The 13,811-nt window shown below is 38.7% G+C and overlaps 1 protein-coding gene across 1 annotated transcript in view; it reads right to left on the bottom strand.

Moving 5' to 3' along the window:
- The window catches only part of LOC138853832 (cytochrome P450 4C1-like), a 206,576-nt gene that overhangs the window by 78,068 nt on the left and 114,697 nt on the right, over positions 1–13,811 (bottom strand). The window contains exon 4 of the mRNA XM_070093053.1: positions 12,247–12,362. Within this exon, the coding sequence (XP_069949154.1) occupies positions 12,247–12,362 (116 nt within the window). The remainder of the gene's footprint in view (positions 1–12,246; positions 12,363–13,811) is intronic.

Genomic DNA, 13,811 nt, shown 5'->3' on the forward strand with positions numbered 1-13,811 from the left:
CATTTCGGCCATAGAAGTTGTCCCAGTTGTCAATGAGTGGTACTGCATTATCCTTACAGTGTTTATCCAGCCAACACTTAATACCAATTGCTCTGGACAACCATTCATTTCCAACACCCCTTCTTGGCAATATGCCACATATAACAGGGCGCCCCCTCCTTCTTCCTAATTATGTCTATTGCTGTCCTGAACCTTCTAACTAAATCCTCACTTCTATGCTTGCCTACATCATTGCTTCCAGCACTGAGGCAGATAATAGGATTGATCCCATTACCGTTCATGATGTTGTCAAGCTGGCTAACAATATCCTCCATCCCAGCCCCAGGAAAGCAAACCCTCTGTCTCCTACTCATGTCCTTCAAGCAGAACGCCCTATCCATGTACCTAACCTGGCTATCCCCAACAACAACAATATTATTACCTTCCTCGGTGTCGTTCGTCGTGGTGTTTCCAGTATTCGACTCACATTCGTCGAGTAGCACAGAGAATGCATTAGATGCTTCCACAACAGTTTCCACAGCAGTCTCTTTCTTCTTCATGGTTTCTACCTTTCCATTCGTCTTCTTGATCATCAACTTCATTCCATGCTGTCCAGCCACTGTCCAGTTTCCCTTCTTGACCTGAGGACTCAGAACAGGAGGACTGCTACGAATCCTCTTGTTTTCCTCAGTCAATTGCCGTATCTCCATCTTCGCTACCCTGAATTCTTCCTTAAGCTGCTGGTAAAGTTGCTCGATGGAGGGCATCTTGGTTCAATCCAAGGAGAGTACACTAATCGTCCTCACTGAGCTAAGTACACGTCACCACTGGAGTAGATGCGAAGAGCACTGTAGTCGTGGAGATCCTTCCGTATGAAGAGAGATTGAAGTCCCTTCAATTGCATTCACTTGTAGGACGAAGAATGAGGGGTGACATGATCGAAGTGTACAAGTGGAAGGTGGGTATTAATAAAGGGGATATTAATGAGGTCTTGAGGATATCTCTCCAAGAGAGAATTCCAAATAATGGATTCAAATTAGACAAGTTTAGATTTAGAAAGGGTATAGGAAAGTATTGGTTTGGAAATAGGGTGATTGATGAGTGGAACAGTCTGCCTAGTAGGGTTATTGAGGGTAAGACCTTGGGTAGTTTCAAATTTAGGTTAGATAAATACACGAGTGAGAGGGGATGGATATGAGTGGGACTTGCACATGATGATGTGTGGAGCTGTAGTATAACCTCTGAACTCCTGTTGCTTATACTTCTTGATATAACTCCCAATAATCTGTTTGCCTCATAACGTACACTTAGGCACTGCTGTCTTGGTTTCAGGTTCAGGTGTATGACCAAATTCGATGTTATTTAGTTTATAAGCTCTAGGGTTCAGATACATGATAAGAAATATCGACACGATGGAAAAATAAACACAAATGCTATATAACGCGATTTTTTATTGATTACGTTTCGCCAGCACAGTGGACGGCTTTCCCAGTCACAAACAGATCTTCCTCAAGGAAGAACCTTCAATCCAGTTTACACTAGAAGAAAAAGTCGACAACATTTTCCTTTCCTTGATGTTCTTCTCTGCAAGGCTGATCACAAACTTTGTTTTCAAGTGTATCCGGAACCTGCCAACCAACACGATCTTCTCCACCAAAACTGAACGTGGTATAATCATAAACTTTTTCCTTCCTGCCCTCCGAATCTTTAGCAATGAATTCCTCGAGGAAGAACGTTCTTTCATCAAACTTCACTACCCTGGATATCATTAGAGAGTGCAGACACTGTATATAACATCTGAAACTCAACTTCGTTGCCAAACACGTTTCCAACATCTTCTATACTTTATTCCAAATATTTGCCTCCACATCAACACCAGGAAGAGACATCAGAAGTTTCAATCCTCTGCAGGGGAATACATGGCATACCACGTTTCAGTTGATGTCATTACATTAACTGAAACGTGGTATGATTTAAAGAGTCGGGATATGATTGCTGAGTGTAATATTCAAGGGTTTGAGTTGTTCCATGTGGATAGATGTAACGGGAAGGGGGAAGGAGTTGCATTATATGTTCGAGAAAATATTAATTGTTGCATAAAAGCAGGTATAAAAATAGATGGAACAGTAACAGAATCTTTTTGGGTAGAGTTTGTAGAAGGTCAAAAAAAATTTATTCTAGGTGTAATATACCGACCTCCAGGCTTGGATCACGATAGAGGGAGACTTCTTTGGAACGAAATTGTTAAAGCTTCTAGACACAGTAACATAGTGATAGTAGGAGATTTTAACTTTAGTCAAATTGACTGGACTTCTTTGACCGGTAATCTGGAGTCCAGTGACTTTATGGAAACAGTTCAGGACTGTTTCCAGAAGCACTGTGTAACAGAGCCTTCCAGGGGTAATAATTTGCTAGACCTAGTCTTGTCAAATAGGGAAACACTCGTAAATAATCTGGAGATCACTGAAGAGCTTGGCGCAAGTGATCACAAAACCGTCACTTTTAGCATTAACTGGGAATACAAGAATAATGATAATACGGCAAAAATCCCTGACTTTCGTTCTGCCGATTACAATGGACTTAGTGAACACCTGCCTAATCTCGATTGGGGTTATCTAGCAAATGATTTTATTGACGATGATCAAACTTATGATTACGAAGAGATCTCTATTTACGATTTTTTCTTAATAATGTACACCGTGCTCAGAGTATATACATTTCCCAGAGAGAAATTAGGTCTAATAATAAGGATCCCAAATGGGTTAACAGGAGGCTAAAGCATCTATTAGGGGAGAAAACGAAATTTATAGGCGCATCAGAAGAGGAGAGGTTAACCTTACTGACCAATATGTTCTGCTTAAAAGATAAGTGAAAAAGAGGATTAGAAATGCTAAAAGTGACTATGAAACTAGAGTTGCTAATGAATCAAAGACCAATCCGAAGGGGGTTCTTTCTAATGTATAGGACGAAGGTGATGGAAAAAGTAGGACCTCTAAAAATTGGGAATGGACAGCTGACGGATAACGAACTGGAAATGTGTTCCATATTTAATGACTATTTCTTGTCACTTTTTACAGAGGAAGACATAAATGAGATTCAAGAAATTAACAATTATTCAGTTCCAGACGAATTCAAATTGACTAATATTACTGTCACGAGGGACATGGTTATCAAACAGATAGACAAACTGAAGCAAAATAAGTCCCCGGGGCCCGACGAGTTGTTTTCCAGGGTACTTAAGGAATGCAAGATGGAACTTAGTCAGCCATTAACGAGTGTGCTTAATGCGTCCGTCCTTACTGGTGCTGTGCCAGTGTTGTGGAAGCTGGCTAATGTGGTTCCTATATTCAAATCAGGGGATAAGTCCACTCCTTCAAATTACCGTGCAACAAGCCTGACATCTGTAGTGGGCAAGTTATTAGAATCAATTATAGCTGACATTGTTAGAAGTCACCTTGAAGAGCATAACTTGATAAATGAATCTCAGCATGGGTTCACGAGAGGTCGTTTTTGCCTGACAAATTTACTGACGTTCTTCAACAGAACATTTGAGGCAGTAGACAGTGATAAAGAATATGATATTGTTTATTTGGATTTTAGTAAAGCCTTCGATAGAGTACCTCACAAGAGACTCTTAAGAAAAGTGGCAGCTCATGGTATAGAAATTAAAGTTCTAGCATGGATAGAGGCATGGCTTACCAATAGAAAGCAGAGAGTTTCCAATAATGGGGTCAAATCTGAATGGGGATTAGTCACTAGTGGCGTTCCACAAGGATCAGTTTTAGGCTCTCTCTTGTTCATAATTTACATTAATGACCTTGATGAAGGGATTACGAGTGACATGAGTAAATTTGCTGATGATACGAAGATAGGCCGTATGATTCATTCTGAGGAGGATAGCAATGAACTCCTGGAGGATTTGGACAAATGATGTATTGGTCTGAGAAATGACAGATGTAGTTCAATGTGGTTAAGTGTAAGGTACTGGTCCTTGGTAATGAAAATAACCCTCGATGCTATAAACTAGGTGAAGTAGATCTTGATCATAAAGAATGTGAAAAAGACTTGGGAGTCATGGTAAGCAGAAATCTGAAGCCAAGACAGCAGTGTTTAAGTGTGTGCAACAAGGGTAACAGAATACTTAGATTTATCCTAAGAAGTATAAGTAACAGAAGTCCAAAAGCTATTTTACAGCTCTATGTATCACTAGTGAGGCCTCATTTAGATTATGCTGCTCAGTTTTGGTCTCCTTACTACAGGATGGATAGACTCATTAGAGAACATACAGAGAATAATGACTACAATGATTTACTGTGTAAGGAATCTCCCTTATGAAGATAGACTTAAAGCCTTAAATCTCCACTCTCTGGAGAGACGTAGAATGAGGGGAGATATCATTGAAGTGTATGAGTGGATTACGGGTATAAACAAAGGAGATATTAATAAAGTGCTGAGGGTGTCGAACTAGGTAAAAACAAGAAATAATGGATTTAAGTTGGATAAATTTAGATCTGAACCAGGATGCCTTCTCTCATCTGAACCAAGATGCCCTCTCTCATCTGAACCAGGATGCCCTCTCTTGAGCAACTTTACCAGCAGCTGAAAGAAGAGCTTAGGGTTGCTAAGCAGGAGATACAGCGATTAACGGAATAGAACAAGAGGATTCGTAGTAATCCTCCTGTTGTGAGTCCCCAGGTTAAGAGGGGAACTTGGCCAGTGGCCGGGCAACATTGAACCAAGCTGAGGATCAAGAAGACTGTTGGAGAGGCAGAAACAACGAGGACCGAGAAGACTACTGTGGAAACTTCCAACCCATTTTCGTGGCTACCTGACGAATGTGGGTGTTCTACTGGGAATGTCACAACGAGCACCAAGGAAGCATTGACAGAAGTGAGTGAGACATCCCTAGAAGCCCCAACAAAAACGTCTTGACGAATTCCACAAGTGTAGGTGTAGTGCTACCTGATAAATGTGAGTCGTTAAATTAGACACATGTGCAACTCATGGGTATCTTTATTAAGGAAACGTTTCGCCACAGAGTGGCTTCATCAGTCCATACACAGGAGAAACTTGAAGAACAGGAGGAGAATGAGGTAATCAGTCCCTCAACCATGAGCCGATGTGGCCAGTCCATCAGTCTTGAATAGAATACGGCAGAGAAGCAGCTTATAAACCGTAGGCAGGAGAGGTGCAGTAGTCGTAGCTGCTGTCACATTTGTTCAATGTGGAAGTAGGTCGTGTCCAAGGGTTAGGCAAACAAAGAATTTCCAAGTATTAAGATCCCAAGAAGTTGTAGTGTCTGACAGGATTGTAGATGAATGGTTCACAGAACCGACATGTTGTTAAATTAGACACATGTGAAACTCTACGGTTTATAAGCTGCATTTCCGCTCATATGCTGTATTCTATTCAAGATTGATGGACTGACCACATCGACTCAAGGTTGAGGGACTGTTTACCTCATTCTCCTCCTGTTCTTCAAGTTTCTCCTGTGAATGGACTGATGAAGCCACTGTGTGGCGAAACGTTTCCTTAATAAAGATACCCAAGAGTCGCACATGTGTCTAATTTAACAACATGTCGGTTCTGTGAACCATTCATCTACAATGTGAGAGAGTCATAGAAAAAATGAATATTGAACTTCGTCGAACATCTAATTGGGAGAAGAAATGGAGAATTACGACTAATCCTGACAAGGTTCTTGTTAGCACGATAGGATGTTTTGCATCAACCATCGAAGATAAAGGGGGTATCTCCATCAGAGGTACACCTGTAGCCATTAGAAACCCTAACAAGATCTTGGGATATGAAATAGACAGGCTGCTCCACTCAACATCTCATGTAACTAAAAAGATCAACACAGCCAAAGCTGGTCTTAGCAGACTCTTTCGATTCAATCAAGCCCCTCAACATGTCAAAAAACATCTATATAAAATGATAATAAGACCTATACTCGAATACCCTTGTGTCCCAATGTCATTAACAACAAAGACCAACATGCTACGGTTACAAAGGGTCCAGAATAGAGCTCTTCGCTTTATTACCGATACCAGGAGGAGAGACAGAGTTAAAATGGCAGATTTACACACACAACAAGATATTACTGCCATAAATGTACGCCTTGATACTCTAAAAAAGAAACAACTTTATACAATGCAAGAACTATACATGCCAGATAGAGAACATCCTATACAAGTGATAAATACCACCGATTACACCATTAATACTCCACCTCATAGGACTCAAAGAATGACTCTCCCACAGAGGGTTCGTCGTTTTATTCATAAAGATGATTACCCTCGACCCATGATTTTGAGCAACTTACCTGATGAAGAAGATTGGTTACAACCAGAACCCTTCTATGTATATTGAAAATCATCGCCCCCAATTAGGGAGACATCTTAAATAACTTTCTAATGTAAAATTATGCTATTGACTATTGTTGGACACCACCATTAAGAAGCTATTGTCACGAAATCATAAACGGGCTAGAAAATCATTGCCTTTCTTGAAGTATAAGTATCCGTTGTGCAATCGCGTAAAAAAAAAAAAAAAAAAAAAAAAAAAAAAAAAAAAGCAATTGCAATTTGTATAATTACTACCAATTCAGAGTCATGTAGTTATATACCTATTATATCTATGTGACTCTGATGGGTTAGTGTTATACCCCTTAAAGAATATCTTATCAATTTACATACACTTTTTAAATTGCACCAAAGTGGTTGGGCCACTTACCTTTTATATCCTACCTCTCCCCCCCTCCCACCCTTTTCCAATATTTCCATCCTTACCCATCCTTCTTCCTTACCCATCTTACCAAAGCTCTGGTCATCAGATCCAGATCCAGATAGAGCATTCTGCATTCTGCTTAAATGACTGATCACAGACCGGGCCTTTAATTGCTGTATGAAAGCCCCGTGTTGATCCCCGAAACCCTCTTCAGGTATTCTCGGACATACAGTGCCACACTACCTCCCTTTCCGTTACTACTACCAGCGTGGAACAACTTTAAACCCTGAATGTGGCATTCTACATATTGAACCACGTCTCACGTCTCACTTATGGTAAATACGTCAGTGTTACCCGCACTTACAATTAATTCTAACTCGTTCATCTTATCTCTAATTTTGTGACTACTCGTTTAATAAGTATTTAGAAACTTTCTCCTTCCTGCTCATTTTTGTCCTTCCACTATCACTACTGTTGTCTATATTAGTGTCACTAGCTTTCCAACATTCACCAATAACTCAGTGTCATTCTGTCTTTAACTGGTATCCTTAAAACTTACAATATCCCTACCATGATAATTCATCCTGCCAAATTCTATTATTACACATCTCTTTGCTTTTCCTAATAAACCCATACCACTAACTATTTCTAGTTTAAAGCCCTAACCGCTCTCTCCACTGCATTGCCATTGATCCCACACCAGACCTACTTAAGTGAGCCCCTGGCATATATGTCATTTCTTGAAATAGAAGAGGTCACAGCTGCTTATGAATGTACTGTAATGTCCTTACAGTGTTTGTCAAACAAGCACTTAGCACCAGTTGGCCTGGACAACCATTCACTTTCATATCCTCTCCTTGGCAAAATGCCACATATTACAGGGCATCCTCCCTTTTTCCTAATAATCTCTATTGCTGATCTATACCTGATTCGACAGCCTCGGTACTTTATTTATTAAATCGCCTTTGTTTGTACCCATCATCCACTTATGAACTTCAATGATATCTCCTCTCATTCTACTTCTCTCAAGAGAGTGAAGGCTCATGGTTCTCAGTGTATCTTCATATGGGAGATTCCTTATGCGGATGATAAATTTTGTCACGCTTCTCTGAATGTTCTCCAATAAATTTATATCCATTCTATAATATGGCGACGAAAATTGAACTGCATAATCTATGTGAGGCCTTACTATTGATATATTGATCAGTGAAATGACTCCTAAGTCTTTTTCACATACCGTATAATTAAGCTCTACATCACCTAGTTTATAGCTGTGAGAATTATTTTCGTTCCCATGAACCAGAACTTCGCACTTGTCCAAACTGAACTGCATCTACTACTTTAATTTGACTTTAATTTGTCTAACTCCCGCTGAAGTTCATTGTTGTCCTCAAAATCTATTCTGCCTATTTTTTCGTGTCATCAGCGAATTTACTTATATTACGCTTATTACTTCATCAAGGTCAATAATGTAATTTATGAAAAACAGTGAACCCAAAAGCGATCCTTGTTGAACGTCACTAGTAATCGGTCTCCATTCAGATTTGACCCCATTAATACAAACTCTCTGTCTCCTATTCGTCAGCACTGCCTTTATCCATGATAGAACTTTACCTCCTGAACCATGAGCTGTGACTTGTATAAAGAATCTTCCATTGTTTAATGAATCTTCCATATGAAGACAGACTTAGAATCATGAACCTTCACTCTCTTGAGAGATGTTGAATGAGAGGATATATCATTGAATTCATAAGTGGGTGAATAAAACAAAGGCGACATAAATAAATTACTGAGGACGTCAAATCAAGTAAGAACAAGGAATAACGGTTTTCAATTAGATAAATTTAGATTTAGAAAGGACGTAGGCAAATAATGGTTTTCAAAAAGAGTTGTTGAGCGTAGAATAATCTGCCGAGTAGGGTAACAGAGGCTAGGATCAGTGACCAGACTAATGATTGGATGCTGGTAAGAACAGAAGGAATGAAGATACATCTAGGGAAGGTCCAGAAAACTGCTGTGGAGACCAGGAATCTCTTCACAGCATTGACAGATGAATGTGAATTGAGAATCCTAGACATCCCAGCAAAGACTATTCCTACATAGATCGTCGAGAATGTCAGGACGAACACAGCCAGTGAAAGTAAGAATATTGTTGTATATTGGAGACAGGGTAAGTTTATTGACAGAACTCTTTTTCTTAGGGATAGGAAGAGGAGGCATAGGGTGTGTTTCCTGGGGCAAGGATGCAGGATATTGTTAGCCATCCTGACAGCATAATGGAAGGTAATGGGAGCATTCCTATTATCTGTCTCAGTGTGGGAAGCAATGTTGGCAGATTTAGGAGCGATGACCTGATAAGCAGGAATAGGCCAGCAATAAAAATAATTAGGAAGAAGGCTGGGCGACCTGTTATATGTTGCATTTTGCTGAGGAGAGGAGTTGGAAATAAATGGTTGTCCAAAGCAATTGGTGTTAACTGCTGGCTGGACAAACAAGGTAAGGAATTGGAGAACCATTTATGGACACCTAGGACCTCTTCTATGGCAGAAATTACATGTATGCCAGGGATGAGTGGAGTTCACTTATCCAGATCTGGTGTGGAAGACTGGCCAATGAAGTGGAGGGAGCTGTCAGGTCTTTAAGCTAGTGGTATGGGTTTATGCTTAAAACCAAAGAAATATGGTACAATAGAATTATGCAGGATTAATTATCAGGGTAGCGATATAGTGAGATATAAGGACACCAGTTATAGGCAGAATGACAATGAGTTTTTGGTGAATATTGGAAAGCCTGTGCACTAGAAACAAGATGGAAGAGTTGAGATTAGTTGCAAGTGCGGGTAATATTGACATATTTGCTATATCTGAGATGTGGCTAAGTATTAAGAATTTGGACATGCCTGCTGAATATTACATTCAGGGTTTTAAGTTCCACATCGATAGAAGTAAAGGGAAGAGAGGTGGGGTGGCATTATATATGCCCGAGAACACTTTAAAAATTAATTGTACGAGTGATATACCGTCCCCCAAATTTGGATAGTGACCAGGGAGTTTACTTTGAGAAGAGAAATTGTTAATTAAGGCCACGAGGCACGACAACCTAGTAATTCTAGGAGACTTTAACTTTAGTCAGATTGCTCGGGATTCAATGACTGGGAATTCTGAGTCCAATGACTTCCTTCAGGTAGTTCAAGATACTTTTTTTTTTTTTTGCAGAAGCAGTTAGTAACAGAATAAACAAGAGGAAATAACCTGCGTGATTTGGTTCTGGCAAATAAGGATACCCGTATTAATAATCTAAAGATTACAGAGAAACTTGGCACGAGAGACCACAAAGCGATTATCTTTAGTATCGACTGGAGGTATGATAGTAGGGATAATTCAGTAAAAGTCCTAGACTTTCCTTTAGCAGATTTTAATGGCTTAGGGAACACCTATCATCTGTGGACTGGGGTAACAAAGAGAAATATCAATATGAGTTTTCTCAACACTATTCACGTTGCCCAAAGAACATGCATTCCGTTTAGAGAAATGAGATTGAAATAAATGGTCTAAAATGGATGAAGAATAGGTTAAAACATCTTTCAGGGTAGAGAAAAGGAATTTATAGGCGTAATAAAAGAGATGAGGGCCACCTCATGGCTCAGTATAGTCACATTAAGAGGGAGGTTCAAAAGGGATAAGCAAATCTAAATAGAACTTTGAAATTAACGTAGTAATGACTCGAAAACTAACCTGTAAAGCTTTTTCCAGGTATGTAGTACATAGGCTAGAGAAAAGTTAGGTCCTCTTAAAACTAACTCTGGACAGCCTGCTAACAATGAGAATGAAATGTGTTCGATTTTTAATAATTATTCCCTCTCGGTTTTCACACAAAAAGACACAATTTCCCTTTAACTAATTTTTATAGTGGGCCTGAAGAATATAAATTATGCTATATCACAGTTACTAGGGATATGGTAATCATATAGGTTGATCGATTAAGTCAAAATAAATCCCCGGGGCCGTGATGAACTTTCTAAGGTTCTTAAGTAATGCAAAATAGGACTTTTTTAAATATTAACTAACTTTTTATTATATCTCTTCAGACAAGTGTAGCGACTGATATGTGAAAGATGGCTAAAGAAATTAATATTTTTAAAGTAACTTATCGCCCAAAGCCTGACCTCAACTGTAGGCATATTAATAGAGCGCATTGTATCTGATAGCATAAAAAGTATCTTAATAATCATAATGCTCATGCCTGAGTAATTTACTGATTTCAGTAAAGTTTTTGAGGCAGTACATCATGATAAATAGGATATTATATATTTAGATTCCAGTACAGCTCTTGATAGAGTACCACACAAAAAACTTTTAAAGAAAGTGGCAGCTCATGGTATTGAGGGAAATGTCCTGTCATGGATCAAGGCATGGCTAACCAACCGGAAGCAGAGAGTCTGCCTAAATGGGGTGAAAACTGAGCAAGGATCAGTCACATGTTGCTTTCCACAAGAATCAGTTTTAGACCCATTGTTGTTCATAATATACATTAATAACCTTGACGAGGGAATTACAACTGAAATGAGCAAATTCGCTGACGCTGCAAAAATCAGCAGGATTATTGGCAAATGTAAAGCTTTGAAGCTTTGGAATGGAAATAAGACTAACACTTATAACATAAAATAATATACAGCTTGGTCATACAGGATGCGAAAAGAACGTAGAAATTATGGTAAACAAGAACCTGAAGCGAAGTAAGCAACGACTAACCATACGTAATAAGGCTAACAAATTACTGGGAATTATATCAAGAAGTATAAATAACGGGAATCCAGAGGATAAACTACACATCATTAGTAATGATTCACTTAAATTTACAGCTCAGTTCTGGATACAAATTAGTTAGAAAACATTTGGAGAAAAATGACAAAATTAATCCATTGCATTAGGTAATTTTCCATACGAAAAAAGACTGAAATCCCTTGTACTACATTCTATTGTAAGACAATAAATGAGGGAAGACATAACTGAAATATATAAATGGAAGATATACATAAACACAGGAGATATAAATGAGGTCCTGAGGCTATTACTCCAAGAATGAAGACAATATAATGGATTCAAATTGGATAAGTTTAGATTTAGAAAGGATATAGGATAGTATTGGTTTTTAAATAGAGTAGTCGATGAGTGGAACAGTCTGCCTAGTTGGGCTGTTAAAGCTAAAACCTTGGGTACTTCAAATTTTGATTAGGTAAATACACGAGTTTTGTGAAATGTATCGTTATATTAATAAAATGCACTTGGTCAGAGAATAATTATTATCTGCGAGGTGATTATCTTATAATTGCCTTCAAGTGGATAGAATTATAATCGGGGATTATTTCAGTCATATTTTATACTTTATTAGTGAAGACAGGTTAATTTTTCTCTTCGTTTTTTTATCACATCTCCTTACTGGGGAATATAAGGAAGATGTTAAGTTTTTACCGTTAGATGGTATGCCTATAAGTTTAATTTAGGAAGCAGAGACACATTTTGTCAGTGTGTTAGTTACCTCTGCAGTTCTGCAGTTTGCCACCTGCACTAGAGGGAAGGATCCTGCCCAGAAACGGACGAGGGAAGTATGAAGTTTCCATAAACGAGTTGTACAAATTATTGCTTGAAAGACTTCTGAAACAACCAAAGACATTATAAACTTACTTATGAGCTAATCAAGGATTACAAGTCTACCATCCACAACACACACACAACTAAAATTATGAAATATTCACTAACACAGTCACGTTCTTATAGTCACAACTTTAAGAGAAACCTTAACATATAAAAATAAAAACATGTTTTTAATATAATTGATATATCTTCATGTTCTAAGCATTATAGTACTGAAGTTCTTATTTTCAAGACATTACACTATAGCTCCTTCAGAATCTGTATTGATGTTGTTGAAAAGGTATTAATACAAAGAATTGGAATTGCCCTTCTTTTGCTTGAATAAAATCGGATTGTCCCCCATTGTTAGGTACTGTACAAATCCAGATGGTTTAGCGCTTCTCCTTCACAACACAAATTATTATGACAATAATAATAGGGGAGCTCTGTGGTAAACCTACTGGCCCATGCTAGGCAAGATATAAAACATGCAATAATAATAATAATAACAATAATAATAATAATAACAATAATAATAATAATAATATAAAATAATAATTATAATAATAATAATCAACATAAAATAATAATATAAATAATAATAATAATAATAATAATAATAATAATAATAATAATAATAATAATAATAATAAAATAATAATTAATAATAATAATAATAATTACAATAATAATAACATAAAATAAACTAGATAGTTTTTTTTTATATTTTATTGAGAACATATCTTGTACAGAGTACCGGCGAATAGATCGACACCATGCCCAGCCCTTCTAGGGTAGGGTAGGTGCCTGAGCCCGAGCTTTTAGCTCATAAGACTGTCATTCCCATTAGCCCCCTTGGGGCGGGGATGGCAGACCAGAGAGGCCTAGCTTGTGGCTAGGCCTGGGGACAGTTGGTCCCAAAGATGAGGAGGTACTTGTGCCTCCTCCCATGGGAGACTTAGGTCTCAGACACTCCCTAAAGAGGGAGCCAAGGCCGGGCCACCACTTGGAAAAGGCCCGGGCCGGGAGAATACCGGCTAATCTTTAACTAACTAACTAACCGGCGAATAATAAAAAATATATATATAATATAAAGGAAACATATTTAGAACAATAGATCGACACCATGCCCAGCCCTTCTAGGGTAGGGTAGGTGCCTGAGCCCGAGCCTTTAGCTCATAAGACTGTCATTCCCATTAGCCCCCTTGGGGCGGGGATGGCAGACCAGAGAGGCCTAGCTTGTGGCTAGGCCTGGGGACAGTTGGTCCCAAAGATGAGGAGGTACTTGTGCCTCCTCCCATGGGAGACTTAGGTCTCAGTCACTCCCTAAAGAGGGAGCCAAGGCCGGGCCACCACTTGGAAAAGGCCCGGGCCGGGAGAATACCGGCTAATCTTTAATAATAATAATAAGAACAATAGGTACATACGGAAAACATCACACATACACGTAGCTGTACACAGAAGAAACCT

The sequence above is a fragment of the Cherax quadricarinatus genome, chromosome 41, assembly GCF_038502225.1.
Source record: "Cherax quadricarinatus isolate ZL_2023a chromosome 41, ASM3850222v1, whole genome shotgun sequence".
Taxonomy (NCBI): Eukaryota; Metazoa; Arthropoda; class Malacostraca; order Decapoda; family Parastacidae; genus Cherax; species Cherax quadricarinatus.